This window comes from Cryptomeria japonica, chromosome 8, assembly GCF_030272615.1.
Source record: "Cryptomeria japonica chromosome 8, Sugi_1.0, whole genome shotgun sequence".
Lineage (NCBI taxonomy): Eukaryota > Viridiplantae > Streptophyta > Pinopsida > Cupressales > Cupressaceae > Cryptomeria > Cryptomeria japonica.
Window position 1 is genome coordinate 619,798,867 of NC_081412.1, and position 18,346 is coordinate 619,817,212.

The 18,346-nt window shown below is 33.2% G+C and overlaps 1 protein-coding gene across 1 annotated transcript; it reads right to left on the reverse strand.

The window, feature by feature from the left end:
* Window positions 1–2,477: 2,477 nt before the first annotated feature.
* LOC131075595 (leucine-rich repeat receptor-like serine/threonine-protein kinase BAM1) lies at window positions 2,478–3,449 on the reverse strand. The gene is made up of 2 exons (XM_059210586.1): window positions 3,041–3,449; window positions 2,478–2,668 (listed from the first exon to the last, which is right to left on the reverse strand). The coding sequence occupies exons 1-2, from the start codon at window positions 3,447–3,449 to the stop codon at window positions 2,478–2,480; spliced, it is 600 nt and encodes a 199-aa protein (XP_059066569.1).
* Window positions 3,450–18,346: the final 14,897 nt, after the last annotated feature.

The following is an 18,346-nucleotide window of genomic DNA, read 5'->3' on the forward strand; positions in this document are numbered from 1 at the left end:
ATTTTTTTAAAAAATGATAATAGAAAAAAAAAATTATAAAATGACTAAATTATCACACTATGCACAATTGGCTTAATGTGTCTCTCCTCCACTATGAAATTTTATATTTAAATAAAAAAATCTAAGTGACACCCCTATTTTTCTACAAACACAATAAAATTCCCTACACTTAAATGAGAGGGAGAAAAGACAAGAAGGAGAATGAGGATACCATATATTTGGATTTCGGAAAACTCTTGAAGAAAAAGGTCGAACAAGGAGGAAGTGTATTTTCTTGTATAAAGTTCACAAAAGGAACATGGCATATGTGTCTTAGCTATTAAGGATTGACAAATAGTGCAATGCATGTAAACATAGTTATGATATTATAGCAATGCAATGGCATTGATTTCAAACTAAAATAAATTGTACCCCACAATGAATGTGCAACATGGGATTAAATAAGGTCATCAAATATATCCAAATAATTAGAGTGAATGCAATTTATCAATTTATTTCATATATTTTAAAATTTAAAATTAATCTACTTAAACTTGTTTACTTAATGTTCAAGTTAAAGTGCAAAATTGTGATTCTTAATTTTATTTTATTTTCTCCCTCAACAATTGAATAACATCCCTCTTTAATCTTATACAATAATAAAGAACACCATAATAACTGAGCAAATGAAACTAAAACAAAAAGATCACACTAACATCACCAAAATAAAATGATTGTATAATTTTGTTACAAAAATATTTGAATATACAGATTAATAAGACAACTTTGATTGATAGAGCTAAACTAGTATAGAGCATCTAAAAATAAGTTTTATGCAACAATTTCATGTGCATGTCGCTCTAGTGATTGAAACAATCTGATGTTCATGTGGTCAGTGCTACCCTGAAAAATATTCCAGGTTCAAAGTCAATTAGGCTTAGAGTTTCTCTACTAAGCATGTTGAAGTTGAGATGGTTGTCTTATAAGGATCCAACATCATTTATTTTTAAACTTGAGCTTTTTAGAGTGGTATCGCAATACAACTGAACAAGATGTTAACTTCATCAATAACCTCGTGGAGACTGGGGGTCAAAATAATATATATTACTTACAAACTTCACATAAAATAACATTGACAAAATATTAATTTTAATATTATGATATTACAACCTTCAATATAAGCCTGACTATTGTAGACACCTAAATCTGTACACTTATTAAATGAATTTTATTTATTTAATTATCATTTATCCACCTATTACTTAAATTAAGGTTTAATTAATATCCCCTTTTCTTCTATTCAGCCATTAATCAAATTCAACATTTGATTAATTCCCATTTCTTCTATTAATTGAATAAATCCTATTTATTTGATTAAATCCTCTATTGACATTTAATTAAATTCATCTTCTAATAAATAAATCAATATTTATTATAAATAACCTATCCCACTCCCCTCCCACTTGTGTTTCCCTCCAAATGCAAGTTGCACCCGTCAATTGAAATAAATCATTTTATTTTAATTAAAAATCCTAATATCCTCCCACTTCTATTTTCCTAACAAATCCACTTGCATGCCTAAACACCTTCTAGATTCTTCTAAACTATCCTAATTAACCTAATCCCCCCCTTAAGCATTTGCACAATCCTCAAAAGAATGTCACTTCTCAAAAACCCCCAAAGTCTTTATAAACCATTAAAGGCTTTGTGTCTCCAACAAGTTAACCCTTAAAGTCTCCATAACCATTAATAGTTAACTCAACTTCAACCCTTGGTTAGAGATTTTCTCTCTAACTTAACCATCCTCTAACCCATGGATCTCTTCAAGCATTCATTGCTTTGACTATGGTTATCCACTAACTCTTGCACAAGACTTTATCCTTTGAGTAAAAAGATTATCCGATAACTCAAACCTAACCTTACCTCCTAAGGCAACCACTATGTCTTGTCGGGAATTTAATGCCTCTTACATTTCCTCTCATGCCTCCCCATGGTGACACTTGTCAGCCTAGAATTGAGTTAAAAATCTCACAAGGATTGAAGATCATTCAATCATAACCCTTGTAAAGATTACTCAATCTTAACCCTTCATTTCCCCATTTCTTCTATAAATAGGCTTCATTTCCTTCATTATTCATCAATCCAAGTCTTCATGCATCTAATTTATAGTCTCATTTCATCAAGCATTTTAGCCTCTCTTTGATAATAGTAATTAGATCATTTTAGTAGCATCATAACATAGGTTTATCAACTACAAACAAGAGCGTTTCTTACTTCCAACATAGAATACCCTATCATATATAACTCAACTTTAACACATTACAAACTTAGCAACAAACATAGACTGTCATGGGTAGCAGGCAGGTAACGATTTTCTAGCCACAAGAGCATCCAGTAAAGAAAAGCATCTGTAATCTCCATTCTATATGAAAGCACAACACTGCTATCACACTACCAAATCCAATCCCATAACATAACCCCACTATCAGTGCCCACCATCAATCCATTTTATCTATATCTGCAACTCCTGTACTATTCAGCTCTACGTCCTTGCCTCTTTCACCTTTACCAGTGATCTGTGTTCTATTTTTCAGGGAAGGCCCCCTAAGTTTGGGGTTCCCTAGAAATGAAGAAGCATCAAAAATTGAAAACTGCTTTCCCCGAGGTATTAATCTAGAAAGCATGTTGTCTGAAAGATTCAAAACAATAAGAAACGTCAGATTTAAAAGTTCCTGGGGAATCTTCCGTGTTCCGTGACAACATATTTTGTGAAAGATCGAGAGACTCTAATTGAACCAGTTGACCCAGGGATTGTAGAATTGGTCCACTGATATAATTTCTTGAAATGTTGAGAGCAACTAGACCCATTAGAAGTCCCATTTTCTGAGGAATGCTACCCCTTAGCTTGTTATGTGAGAGGTCCATGACTCTGAATGCTTTCACTATTCTTGTATATCAAAGTGGCTGTCCTTTAATCCAGAATGTTATGTGATCCACAAATAATACTGATTTATAGATGTATGTATAGACATCTGTCCAAAATCTAATTAATTCCTTGTACCGTTATATAATTCAAGTTGTTTTAACACTGAAAGATGACGCAAAGAGCTTGAGATATCGCCACTTACCTGGTTGTCATGCAGAACCAGATATTTGAGGAAGGAAGGCCTACCAATATTGTATGGTATGCTGCCTTTCAAATTGTTAAATGAAAGATCAATCCTCGAAAGACTAGACGACAGCCCCATTGGAGATCTAAATGGTGGAATGTCCCCTATTAAGTCATTGTCATTAAGAGCTAGTGTCTGAAGTTCTGAAAAGTTTGCATTGGAAGGAGGAATTTCTCCATGTACACTGTTTTTAGACAGGCGAAAGTTGCTCATAACTTGAGGAGTGCTGCAACAAATTGGAAGGTATGGAAACACTGAGACCACAGACAGAGAGATCAAGTGAATGCAAGGATGAGACATTCTTGAACGAAGCTGGTATTGGGAATGGGAATGAGTTATATCGAAGGTTGTGGGGGGATAAATGGGTGAGGTTTAGAAGTGAAGGAACACTTCCAGAAGACCACACGCAGAGAGGTAAATCTCTCTAAGATTGGGGAGACTAGAGAGGGAGTGGCCCCATATCTGAGATGCCTTTTCAAGGTTCACTTTCTTCATCGCCAGGTATTCCAAGTTTCTTAGACTCCTTACCCATTCATCAAATCTTGAACTCTTCGGTCTCCATCTCGAATAATACTCTGGATCTAGGATAGAGTAATAATCTCACAGATCAAGATGTTTTAAGGCCGACAAATCTCGCAACTCAACAGGGATCTCGCTGCCAAATCGAGCATAAGCCAAGCTAAGAAAAGTAAGCCACTTGAGTCTTCCCAACTGAGGAGGTATTGAAATGCCTTGGAAGTCATTCCAACTCAAATCAAAGTGTTGCAGATGTTGCAGATTAAACAACTCACGGTTGACTTGATAACCATGACCATCTCCCTCATGATAAGCATTTTTTAGATCAAGTTTAATGACATGAGTCACACACAATTCCCGCCCACTCGCAACAGTTGTATCCTTGCCATGAGCTTAATCGACCATATGAGTCGTTCAAGCCACTTTTGAAATCAAGCAGATAATTTCTTCGATCATGTTTACATCCACTGGTATAAGGGAAATCAATCATCATACCAATTCCTAAGGCAAAACTTGAAGAAATGTAAAACGAAATTGGAGACGTGATTGTATGCAAAGAGCTTAACTTAGTATGGGGCACAACCCTCTTGGTTTTCACTCTCTATATATCTTTATATACCAACTCCCTCATTTTGTGAGACTTAAGATGCATATGTGCGGAGGTTCCGCGAATATTCGACGAAATTAATTATAAGATGTTATAACTTTTTACTTTTTGATCTCCGGTTCACATATTTCTTATCAATTGTATTGCTTTAAACTTCGAGTGTATTTTTTTTTTATAGTATTTAATAATGTTTTTTCGAGTGTCTTTTTTTGATATGGAGAGGGTTTTTTTTGTTTTTTGGTTCATTTGTTTGTTGTTATATCAAGGTTATGTTTGTTTACATGAAAAAATTGTATAGATTTGCTTTTTATATTTCTAATTGTATAATAAAGGTGAATATAAGTCAATTAGTATTAACATAGTTAGTTATATTAATAAATAAGACTTGCTAAAATATATTTGTTTCCTATTATTTGATAATAGAAAGAATATTTTATCATCTGTAAAAATTTCAGGAAGGATTTTTATTTGATCTCTTGTATGAAGTTTATGATTGTTTTCATTCTTATTATGATAATTTCAAGAACATTAATAGTCCTTGTGTGGATCTTTAATTTTGATAGATTTTTATTTTATAATTTATATGCTTTTTTTATTAATTTTTAAAGTAAACTTCACTAAAAAATTAATCTTGATATATATGTTGAAGTTGATTGAATGTTTAATCTTATTAATTATTAAAATAAAGTCAAAATAACTTTTCTTTGTTTATATTCATTAATATTTTTATTTTTGACATTTCTATTTCTTGAATTTGGTTACATTAAAGTTTAATGTGTCATTGAATGTTTTATAATAAAATAATGTGTATTCCTATTTGCTAAGAACTACAAAAAAGTGGCTTATGGAAGTAACAAAAGATATATGGTTTTGAGCAATATAATTATAAATATTTTTCTCTATTAACCATTCAATATTTGTTAAATTGATAAAATTTAAATTAGTAAGATAGAAAAATAATCTATATAAAAATAACATAAAATCTTCAACAACATTGAAAAAAGAAAATATTTTAAACATATGTTTTCCTTTATGGTGATAGAAAATTTGTCTATTGTGCTAATGAAATTTATAATTATTATTTTTTTAATGATTTAGTGAGGTTATACTTTTAGAAGAATGTTAATTATTAGTCCCTGTCTTATAGGTAGGAGACTAACCCCATGTCCCCATGGGGCTGCTTAAGTGCAATTTCTGCTTAAAATTAAGCGGTCAGAGTGTTCCCATGCAATTTTTTAATTAAGAGGAAAGGATAAATTGGAATCTTTTCCTATTTAAGTGGAGCAGCAGCTGCTTAAAACTTTTAAATAAGCTTTGAAAAAAAGGGGGGGCTGGAAATAAGCAGCAACTTATTGAGAAGATTGACATGTGGCTGTCCAAAACAATTTCCCTCTTTTTATTTGTTTCCAATTTTTTCTCCACAATTTATGTGACCAATTAGAATTAAATATTTCTTTTAATAATGCAATTTAAGATGATTGCTTATTTTATAAGCAACAAAATTTTACATTCATGGGGCCACCAGCTCCACAAATTAATGCTAAAAAAATTGAGCAACAGCGGCTAGCCAAAATAAGCTAAGCAGCTACATGAGGACATGCCCTAATGTTTTCACTTAGCTGACCCAATACAATTAATCATATCTAGAGAATTGTGCCAATAAAAAATTATAAGCTTATTCTATGATTTGCAAGGTATAAATTTCTAAACTTAATTTTTTCTATTATTTACCTTTTTCTTATTGGTTACTCTTTATTTTTTATGGGGTTTTCTAGCTTTTTCCTATTTAAAATTTTAGCCAAAAATTTTCTAACCAATCAGCAATTAGTAGGGAAAATTTTTAAACACTTTCTAATGTTTTTTTCCATGATCCTTCACAGTATTGCGCAGCCCCCCTTCTTCCTGCCTTCGTGTGCATCGATTCACCTTCTATTAATATCCTCAGGTAATTGCTTCTTTACCTGTTCAATTCCTTTGCATACCAATCATTTTCTTTATCTACGAATGTGGTTTTTTCCAATCGATGCCTCTTTACAGCTTTCCATCAGTTCATATTACTGATGCCCAACTTACTCTGCAATTTGGATTGTGACTGATTACCCCTGTAGTGTTTTATTTACATTTCTAATGTTTTACATTGGACTTGTGACATAGTAAAGACACTTGCAATCATTTCAAATAAACCTCTGTAGCTTCCATTTTTTGCATACACATCTGTCAGGATATTTGCAACTACAATATATCCCATTTGCGTTGTAAGGACGTTGGCAGAGGCTGTGTAATTTGGCTTTACACCTGTCAATTGCATTTGCTTGAAATTTGCAAAACAAATTACAGGTGTAATTTGGCTTTACACCTGGTGACCCGCAAATCTCTTCTCACCGTCAGCCCAACACCTCGTCCACTAGCTCACCGCCCCGTGACTTGCCTCATCAACGATTTGAAACATCAGCCACTATATGCCTAATTAGACTACCATGTCAGCCAACCCGTACTGTACGAATGCTAAAGGGACAAGGAGGCAAAAAAAATTTGACGAGCAGACAGGCATCAAATTTATGCCCGTCATTTGCTGACATCAGCACCACGTCGTTTATTTTGAAATTTGTTGACCCCCTCTTCATTGAGCTTTTCAGCTTTGCAGTTCAACTTTGGAAGGCCATATCTTGCTCATTTTTGCTCCCTTTTTGTGTTTTTTTTTTGAAATGGGATAGAATTTCATGCTCTTCGTAGTGGTGGAATAATTTTATGATTTTGATGGACTAATTTTTCAGAAATTGTATATCTTCATGCTTCTACCTGTCTAATCCCTAATTTTGCAACTTCAGAGGCTTCGTTTGGGGTCATACGACCTCCTCTTCAAGTGCCATTTTTTTTAAAGTGCATATTTTTTCATATACTTTCATAATCTGCCATTTGTTTTCAGTGATTTTGAGTAGAAATTGTACTTTCTATATTTGGCCATTCTTGGCATATTTGGTATTTGCATTTTGCTTGGATCTTAGTTTAGATCACTAGCAGTATTTATTGAAGTCTCTTAGATCTCATTTTTAGAAGTTGCAAATTAAAATTAGAAGTCCACTTTTCCTTGTTTTGCAAGTGGCCCATTATATATGCACTAAGTATAAAGTGCCAAAATCACCATTTTGGGGGGAGATTTTTTTTGGGGGGGAGGGGTGGGTTTCTTGATTGAGTATTTTAGGGGGGTGTCTTGTGTGATTGTGTCTCTCTCTATCTTGTGTTTTTTCATTTTGGTGCTATAGGTTCTCCTAAATTTCCACTTTTAACTCCTCATAATTATGCATCATGGAAGATTAAGGCATGGAGTAAACTAATGGAAAAAGGACTCATTCATTATGTAAATGAAACTATTACAACATCACCTGATCCTATGCTAATCCTAATTCTCAAACTGAATGGCTTACTAAGAATGCTATGACATTTGGAACTCTTAGAAAGTATGTATCAGATGACCTCATTTATCACATAGATAAGTGTACAACAATTAAAGAGGCTTGGGATATTTTTCAGAAATTGTATGGTCAAGTTGATGAGATTAAGGGCTACAAGCTTGATAGTCAACTCATAACTTTGAATCCCAAGGATTTTGATACAATCCAAGATTATGTCACAAAAGCAACTAAGCTAAGAGCAAAGCTAAAGGATTGTGGAATTGACAAAAAAGATGCTCAATTGGTTTATAACTTGTTGGACAAGCTTCCTTCAGAGTATGTAGCCATTGTATCTAGCTTTCACACCCATAGGTTAGCTCAAGGTTCCTCATACATTTCTCCCTCATTTGATTCATTCATGGAGATGTTGATACTTGAGCAATCTAAGCTGACTAGGATGGGGATTCTCAACTCTTCAAAGTCAGAAGCTTTGGTGGCTAACGAATGGAATCAAAATAATAAAGGAAAATGCAAGAATCAAAAGAAACCTAAGTCAAAACTACAACAAGATGGAGCACAATCTTCCTCTCCACAGCAAGGTGATTCACTATTCTCACCTAAGAGGAAATCATATAAAGATAATCTTTTTTGTGGATATTGCAAGAAGTCAGGACATGATGAACATCATTGTTATAAGAAGAATATTGATGAGTTGAAGAATCTTCTTGAGAAGAATAGAATCAACCTACCTTCTAGAATGTCTACATTGAATTCTTCTTCCAAGGATAAAGGAAAGGATCACTCTTATGGGACAGTTAAAGGAAAGGGACAAGCTCTTTGTGCTACTACAAGTCATGATTCAGGGAGATGGCTTCTAGATTCAAGGGATTCTCATCATATGGCATCTTCATAGTCTATGTTTTCTACATTTGAGTCTTCCCACATGCCATAGATTTTGATGGGCAATCATACATACATGGATGTGATTTGGAAAGGATCTATTTTTGTTGGGGATAACTCCTTCAATGATGTGTTGTGTGTACCCCACTTGACAAATAATCTTCTTTCCATCTATCAAATCACACATAGGGCAACTCAAAAAACTATGGAGTTCACATTTGATTCAATTATCATTAGAGACTTGGAAAGTGGAGCTATCATTGCGACTATGGTGGTTGATCATGCATCTCGGTTGTACTCTTTTTTAGATTTTGGTCCTATTGATGAGGTTGACTCTTCCTATGTTGATGATTCAGATTTTGAGGAGAACTATGGGCTTTTGAACTTGGATATTCTCACATGTGACCCCATTCTTGAGCCTTGCATTTCATCTCCTCCTATTGATATCACACCACCTATTGAACCTGATGATGTAGCTAGTTGGATAGTTTTGCCTTCTTATGATTCAGTGGAGCAGGATATTTCATGTCTTCCAGCTTCAGTTGATTGGGATGCCTACTTGACAGATATTGCAAGTTTGTTTGTGGAGTCCTCCATTACAGATTTGGGAGACATCATTGATGACATTCATCTTCTCTTTGATGAAGATGATCCTTCTTTGATTGTTGCAAGGGATCTCTCTGACCCTCTTGTGCATTCTCTACATGATCAATCTTTAGAGGTTGATATGATTGTGGATACTTTTTGTAGAACACTTGGAGGAGGTCTCTTTATCGTTTGAGGAGACATATGAGTCTTTGTATATTGTTCTTCATTCATCTCCACTAGATCTTGGAGTGCCTTTTTTAGCAATGTGGCGGGGTTTACCACCTTTGGAGGGGGTAACCTTTAGCATCGACATGGGGACACTTGAGCAGTTTTCAGAGATTCCTTTCATCGTGAGTATTTTTGCTTCATCTTCCCTTCGTGGTTGGGGAGACTTCATGGATACACCTTTGGTTTTGTTTCTTCCTAAGGGGAAGACCGTGGTTCGATGTTCATGGAGTAGTTTCTTCATTCATCTTCGGGCTTCTATGATTGGTTCAAATTCCACATTAAGGGAGGGCTTCCTAGTCTCTCTTCTTCTTCTCTCATATGGGGGGACTTTTTCCTCACATGGGGTTTTGTCCTTCACATACTTCTATGAGAATTCTTTGTATTTATTTTTCATCTCTCTTTTGGAGGAGGGTTTTTTCCCATTCGGTTTTTCTCTCTTTCCCCACTTTGTGAGAGATTTCACTGCATTGTTTTGCATGCATTTGCATTTGTTCATGGGTACCTAACATGGCCTAGTAGTCAGGACCCATCTTGTATTGCTTAGTTGCATTGTAGACTTAAGTGCATTCCCCTAAGTTGCACTTACGGGGGGGTGTTGGTGCAAATAATTATTCATCTTGGATATTATTACACCTTACTTAAGTTTACTTAGGAAATGCATTTCATAGTAGTTTGGGTAGTATGAGACACTTGGGTGTTTGTGCCACATTGGGATAGTATGTGTAGGAGAATTTCCACCTTTTATGGTGTGATCTAGTTGTTTCACTCCACATTTAGTGGGTGATCCACCTCATGTGGAATATCATATTGTTTCTCCTACCTACCCACAACTATTTCCTACCTACCCTTGTTTCTTATTGAGCCACATGTCATGTTTGTGTGCTCAAATATCCATATTGTCTTGCCTATATAAGCAGGCTCATATTCATTGTATGTAACACTTGATGATCCAGTTGATCAGTATTTTCATCTTGATAGAATACAATTTATTCCTATCATTATTTTGTCTTGCCATTGTATTTTTCATTGAGCCCTAGATCTTGGCAAAATCTGACAGAATACCATACCATTTTCAGTTTATTGTTATTATTTTTAATATTAATATATAACGTTAGATTAAAATTATAGGCTTAGGTTATTTTATAGTGGTAGATTTAATTTTCAAATTTTAACATTAATTTTAATTTAATTGATTTAATATGCATTTTATTAATTTTTGTATTTCAATATGTTTATTCATATTAAATTATTAAGAAATGAAAAAAAATGTTTAAAATTTGATTGATGGAATATTTATGAGAACATCATAATTTGTAATTATGATATTTACATTAACATACATCGTCTTAAGTATGTGATACACTTTACTAGGTCTTTCATCATTCATTCAAAGTCTCTCTTATTCAAAAATATTGGCAAATACATTTGTAAACCTTATTGATCCTTGTGCATATATCTAGACATCTAAAATCAAGGTGAGTACAATAAAATAGTTTGTATGTTGATAGATCAAATTTGCAACTTTCAACTTGAGATAAGTAAGCAAGTTCATGTATGCATGAGTATAATTTAATAGTTTACAACTTGTCAAATTAAATTTGTAACTTTTAACTTCAAATAAGTGAGTAAGCACATGCTTATATGAGAGTACATTTTTTTCTCATTTTCAACCTCAAACAAATGAGTTAGTTAATGTCTAGACAAATAAAATGTAAGTAGATCCATACCTTTTCTCACAAAGACTAGCTTACATTCATATAAGTGATTCACAACAATAAACAAATATTTTCTAAACAAATTGAAGTATTTATTTAAATCAACCAAAAAATGTAAAAATTGACAAATCAAATCATTTCTCTTTACTATCAATTTAAAAAAAAAAATATTCACATTTACTTGTCATGCTTTGGTTAAATTAATTCAAATATATCCGTATAAATTAAAATATTCATTTTATTTACAATTGAATAAAAGGAACATGCATTGATGATATAATCTCATTATGATAGAAACTTTAAGACTTCTCCAAAGAGCAAGGACAAAAATTAAATTCACAACTACTATATAGTTGTCTTCAAAGTAACTATTACTTAGCTAAATTAGAATCATCCACACAATTTCTCTAAGGAAAACATATATTATGTCCAATAATTAATAAAAAATGCTCTTTTTATATTTTTTATATTTATAGTCCTTAAATTTCACAATATAATAATTAATAAAACAAATATATAACCTTGTTTTATTGAATAAAATGAAAAATATACAAGAATTAAGGATACATTTAAGGTCAGGGTTAGAACTAGAATAAGTGTTAAGTTTAAGGTCAAATAGGACTACTGTTGGCGTAAATAATTATTCATCTTGGATATTATTACATCTTACTTAATTTTACTAAGGAAATGCATTTCATAGTAATTTGGGTATGAGACACTTGGGTGTTTGTGCCAAGATTGAGATAGTGTGTGTAGGATAATTTCTAGCTTTTATGGTGTTGATCTTATTTTGTTGTTACATTCCACCTCATGTGGAATATTATATTATTTCTTCTATCTACCCACACCTATTTCCTACCTACCCTTATTTCTTATTGAGCCACATTTCATGTTTGTGTGCTCACATATCCATAAGCCTTGCCTATATAAGTAGGGTCATCTACATTGTTTGTACGAGAAATTAATCTATATCTTGTAATGATCTAGTTGATCATATTTCGCATCTTGATAGAATACAATTTATTTATATCATCTATTTTGTTCTCTCTTATTTCTACTTTCAATTGCCTCTTGATCTTGGAAAAATCTCACATGGTATCAGAGCCATTAGAGTGTCATTGATTTGCTAATTGAGAGAAATTTGATGCTATTTGGGGTTGTGTATTTTGGAGCTTTCGATTGTAGGTTATTATTGAAGTTTGATGGGTCAAATATGCGGTCACCATTAGATTTAGGAGGTCCAAGAAAGTCATTTTTTCCTTTTGTTTCATCCAAATCGACTTCGGAGGCCAAATCTAGAGGCATTTGAAGTTTGAAGCTGTGACGAAAATTTTCCAGAAATTATAATTTTGTAGGCATTTTTCAAATAGCGATATCTGACTCATCCGAAATCATTTTTTTGAGTAGAATTTCATGATCTGTATAGTGGTACAGGAGTTTTCTGATTTTTGGATACATGGTTTTCAAAAATTATGAAATCCCAATTTTTACAACTTTGGAGGCTTCATTTGGGCTCATATGGACTCCTTTTCAGGTGCTGTTTTTTTTAAAGTGCATAATTTTTTGTCTACTTTCATCATCTGCCATTTGTTTGTAGTGATTTTGAGTAGAAATTGTACTTTCAATATTTGGTCATTTTTGGCCTATTAATACTTGTATTTTGCTTGGATCCCAATTTAGATCACTAGCAGTATTTGTTGAAGTCTCTTATATCTCATTTTGAGAAGTTGTAATCATTAAAATTAGAAGTCCACTTTGCCATTATTTGTAAGTGCCAACATGATCTTTTTATGTGGGGTCAGTTCTTCATTTATATCTCTTGGTGAAATTCCCTTTGGAGGCATCTTCATCTGCAGTATTCTACAGGGCTTTTTTGTTGGTGGCATCATTTTCATGTTTTCACATTTGAACATTTTATCATGATGTATGCTCTTGCATGAACATTTTTGTACTCGCACTATCATAAAGTGCCACACCTCTTTGAATATTTTCATTGTTGACATATTTGATGTAATCCTCTTGTACACATAGATTAGGAATATCTTGTGAGACTTGGTGCATGGCTCCAGTTGAGACTTAGATTGTACACATTTGTGCGTGGCTCCTATGAGACTTGGATTGTACTAGTATTTCTACTATTTTTGAGTATCCAGATGATGCTCACAATAGGTTGTCTCCATGCCTGATCTCCTTTTTGTTGCAGCGAGTGATTCATCGTCATTGACTTAGTACCTAGTTTTGTCACACTTTGACATTATTGGTGCAACATTGGCTCTCTTTCGTCCTTATGGGGAGGTATTTTGGTCAATATTTTTGGACCATGTTTGTAGGAGATTCGATATTGAGGGGGGGCTTCATGGTCATGTCTTCTCTCTTATGGGGGAGACATAGTGTTGTTCTTCTCATCCATCATTGACAACATTGTGTGCTTTCATCAGCTCTCTTTTAGGGGAGGGTTTTTTCCCATTGGGTTTTTCTCTCTTTCCTCGTTTATGGGAGATTGCATTTGCATTTGTACATGGGTACCTAACATGGTCTAGTAGTAGGGACCCATTTTGCATTGCTTAGTCGCATTGTAGACTTTAGTGCATTCCCCTAAGTTGCACTTAAGGAGGGGTGTTGCTGTAAATAATTATTCATCTTGGATATTATTACACCTTACTTAAGTTTACTTAGGAAATGTATTTCATAGTAGTTTGGGTATGAGACACTTGGGTGTTTGTACCAACATTGGGATAGTGTGTGTAGGAGAATTTCTACCTTTTATGGTGTTGATCTTATTTTGTTGTTACATTCCACCTCATGTGGAATATTATATTATTTCTCCTACCTACCCACACCTATTTCGTACCTACCCTTTTTTCTTATTGAGCCACATGTCATGTTTGTGTGCTCACATATCCATAAGCCTTACCTATATAAGTAGGCTCATCTACATTGTTTGTACGGGCAATCAATCTATATCTTGTAGTGATCCAGTTGATCATATTTTGTATCTTGATAGAATACAGTTTATTCATATAATCTATTTTGTTCTCTCTTATTTGTGCTTTCCAGTGCCTCTTGATCTTGGCAAAATCTCACAACTACAATAAAATGTATGTAGAACCAACATAAGAAATTTTAACATTTTTAATTTTTTTGCATTGATTTATATTTATATTTAATATTTTAAAATAAATTTATCTACATTATAAAAAAATATTATCACAAATAAATGCAATTTTTACATTGTGTAATTTTAACCTTCGAATGTATTAATCAAAGTATACATTACCATTGGTGTAACCATTGCACCTCATTTGATGCATGTGCTAGTAATGTATACCCACACCATAGTGTTTGTCAAAAAATCCACATAAATCATGCTTTAATGGTTATCTAAAACTCTGGTGTTATTGTGCAATAAATTAGGGCAATCAGTTGTATCATATTGAAGAAAGACACATATCGGTGGGACATATTTTATGTCCCCCAATGAATTTTGATCCTTTTCTTTCACTTTCACTATTGAAATATTTGTATATTTGTTTCAACATAAAAAATAATCAATTTGTAACATATGAATAATCTTGACTGGGAACCTAATAGCCCTACAAATGTGGACTGGTGAAAAATTCTTAGAACTTTGGCTGATTATTCATAATACAAAAACATATTTGAGTACCCTTTAAGGAATTCTAAATAATATATAAAAAGAACTATGGGGTCCTTTGGACTAGATCTCTCCAATCAAGGGTTTTATCGTTGTAATTAGCCCTTTTAGGCAACTTTTTCAAAGCAACCCCTCATAAATGGCTTCACAAACACTTATGCTTGACATGTAGATACTCCATACACAATAAATGACTCATTTCCATCTCACAAAAACTTCCCTCCTAATATATTTTCTTCACTTTTTGCCTACTTCACTAGTCTAACACATGATCATGTTAGACCAGAGCTTGATCAAAATTCCACCAACCTCCATATTCTCTATAAAATAGAACAAAATATAAAAAATAACACACAAACCTACTATTCCATTTAATTGGAGCATTGTTTGTATAGTGGAATGGCAAATTTTACATTTTTTAATCAAAACCCTTGAAACCTAGGGTTTCCATGAAGATTTTGGAAAAAATATTGTATCTTCCTTATTTCTAGATAAAATTCACTCTAACTAGATTCAAAAGAAATGTGATAAAGTGTATTCACATTCCCCATTTTTAAAATTCACTATTACATGCATTTAGTGCTCTAGAAATGCCATTCTTTTGACTATTATACTCACACAATTGTATACATAGTGTTCTTTTATTACCTCTTCATCAAAATCCAACTTAAAATCCCCCAAATCCAACTGATGGTTAATGGAATACAATTTTATATAAGAGTTTATAACTTCTCAAACATCTATAACTACCTTTTGAACTCCTTTACCCTTCAACTTCCTAAATTGCAACTTTTTTCACAACTTTTAATATAAATGACAACTTTTGCATTTTTCATCTATTCAACTTCTAGCTCTTTTCCAACAATGTATAATGACTCATAGCCCTTAGAAATGAACTCCTATTACTTACTTTCTCATAGCCCATAATTAAAAAAACATGATTATTTGTGAAGGCTAGGTGCTCCTACACCATACTCCCCAAGGAAAAAAAACTCAAGTCCCTTGAGTGAGGAGCTGCAATAAGATCATGTTTGATCTCTTCCTTCTCTAATCTCCAAATGTTTCTCTAATCTGGTGTACCTTTCCACTGAACTATGTACTAAAAACATGCATCATCTCTTGAACTCGCACCAATATTATGCTTCATCTTCACTCTTGTCCAACCCATTCTCTTGCTTAGGTATTTTTTACCTATCAAAGGGTAATTTCTACCCTTTCTAGTCTGATATTCTTGATACCTACACTAAGAGAAATATAATAACAAATTTATGGATAAAAACAATTTGATTAGTATACATAAAATCTTTATTTGGTTTCTCAAATCTCCGTGGTGTTATCTGAATTGTTTTATCAACAATGTTATCATCAACCTGATCCCTATCATTCCTTGCTATAGGTTCACCACCAACCTCTCTTTTCTCCATAGAACATAGCATTGTCCCATCCATACTTTCATCTTACTTTTCCAACTCACTTGGATTCTTCTCAAACACTCTACCTCGGGCCTTCTCTTGGCCTTTCTCTATCAAAATCACATCTTTTGTTACTAAGGTATACAACACTCCCCCCACCATGATCTCAACTTTATTCACAAGTCCATCTTGCCTTCCCATAGGCAACTCACTCTTACTTTCATTATCCTCTTTCTCATCTACCATTGAGTCAATTGACAACACTCTTGTCTTGGCATCTTCAAATTTTAAAGTGGCTTCAACCTCTATCTCCTCTTAATCCTCTACTTGCATAAATTCTATCTTTCCACACATAATCACCCTTGTTTCTTTACTTTATCCTTTTTTTAGCTTCCATCAATGGATTCAATGTAAAAGAAACCCCATCCTTCTCAATCTAATATGGTTTTTTTCTTCCATCATACATGGCATACCTCTAATATTGCCATGGTATTCCTAACAATAAATGGTATACACTCATAGGTAGTACATTACATAGAAGCCTATCTCTATAGCCACCAATCTGAAATTAAACAAAATCTTTCTCCTTAACGAAAAGAGAATGTTCACCATTCAACCAAGAAACATAATAAGGATTCTCATGAGTTAAAATTTCCAAATCCAATCTGTCAACCATAACTTGTGATACCATACTATCCAAACTACCAGAATCTACGATTACATGACATACCTTGCCATTACACTTGCATCTGGTTCTGAAAATTTCTTTCCTTTGTAGGATCTCTTTCTCTTTTGCCATGTTCTTTCAACTTCCAACCTTCCTTTTATTCAAATTTCAACTAATCTCTTCCAAAATATCTTATCCCTAAGCTCTGATACCAATTTGATGCAATGCAACGGGGTTCAAATAAAAATCTTGTAAACACCAATATGCTATATTTCATAGCAATAGGCTCAAAGACCCAACCATACCTCTTCCTCTATAAACTAGTCCTTTTGTCTAAGAGTACTACTAGTCACAAGTGCCCTACCTTCTCTCAACCAATTCTATTTCACAACCCAATTAAGGTATCAATTACACATCATGACCTTCTACAACATATCTCAAAATCTCCTTGGTTACCTTGAATGAATGCCTTCAAATTAGGCTTCTTATTTTGTCCTACAAAACCAACTAGATCACCTTCACAAAGGAACTCTTAACCAAATTTCTTCTCCAATCCAATATTATTCTTAAAATTTCTCTACATGACAAAAATAAGCTAATTTAATCATGTCCAAGATTTTAAACCATCATTTTTTTATCAAACTATGAAACCCTCACTACTAGGCCATCAATAAGGCTGAAACACAGAGTAACCTACCTAGGGCATCATTTTTCTCCCTCCAAACTTTATGTTCCACTCTAAAACAATTTAGGACATTTAAAGGACTTGTAAAAATACAATTTCACCAAGATTTATAATTTCCTCATAGTGGAATGGGGATTTATCACCAATTTAATGTCAAAGCCCTTATTTGCTGAAATTCTAGGCCCACTTTATGTAATTTACTAATATCTCCCTTGACATTGGATGAAATGACCTCACACATACAATTTCCTAAAACACAACTATTATAGAGAAATTTGGAAAGTTGTAGTCAATAAAACCACTATAACTCCCACAAGACATCATAAAAATAGATGAAATTGAATTCAAATGAAAATTGATAAAGTTTATTCACATTATCCATTTTGAAAGCCATTATTTCATTCATTTAGTGCTCTATAAGTTTTATTATTTTGATTATTACAGTCAAAGAATCACATACACAGTGTTCTTTTATTACCTCTTCATCACAATCCAACTTACAATCCCCCAAATCCGACCATTGGGCTATAGAATACAAGTATATAAAAGAGTTTGTAACTTATCAAATGTCTATAAATACGTTTTGAACTCCTTGACCCATCAGCTTCCTAAATTGCAACTTTCGACAACTTTTTACATAAATGACAAATTTTTCTTTTTTCATCTATTCAACTTCTAACTCCCTTCCAACGACCTAGAATGACTCGTAACCCTTAGAAATTAACTCCTATGAATCATAATATCTTTGCAGACCCTTATTTTATATAATATTGACAATCAATACAATATTCCTTCATTTTACAAATGAGTACTTTTAGATGACTTTGAATGG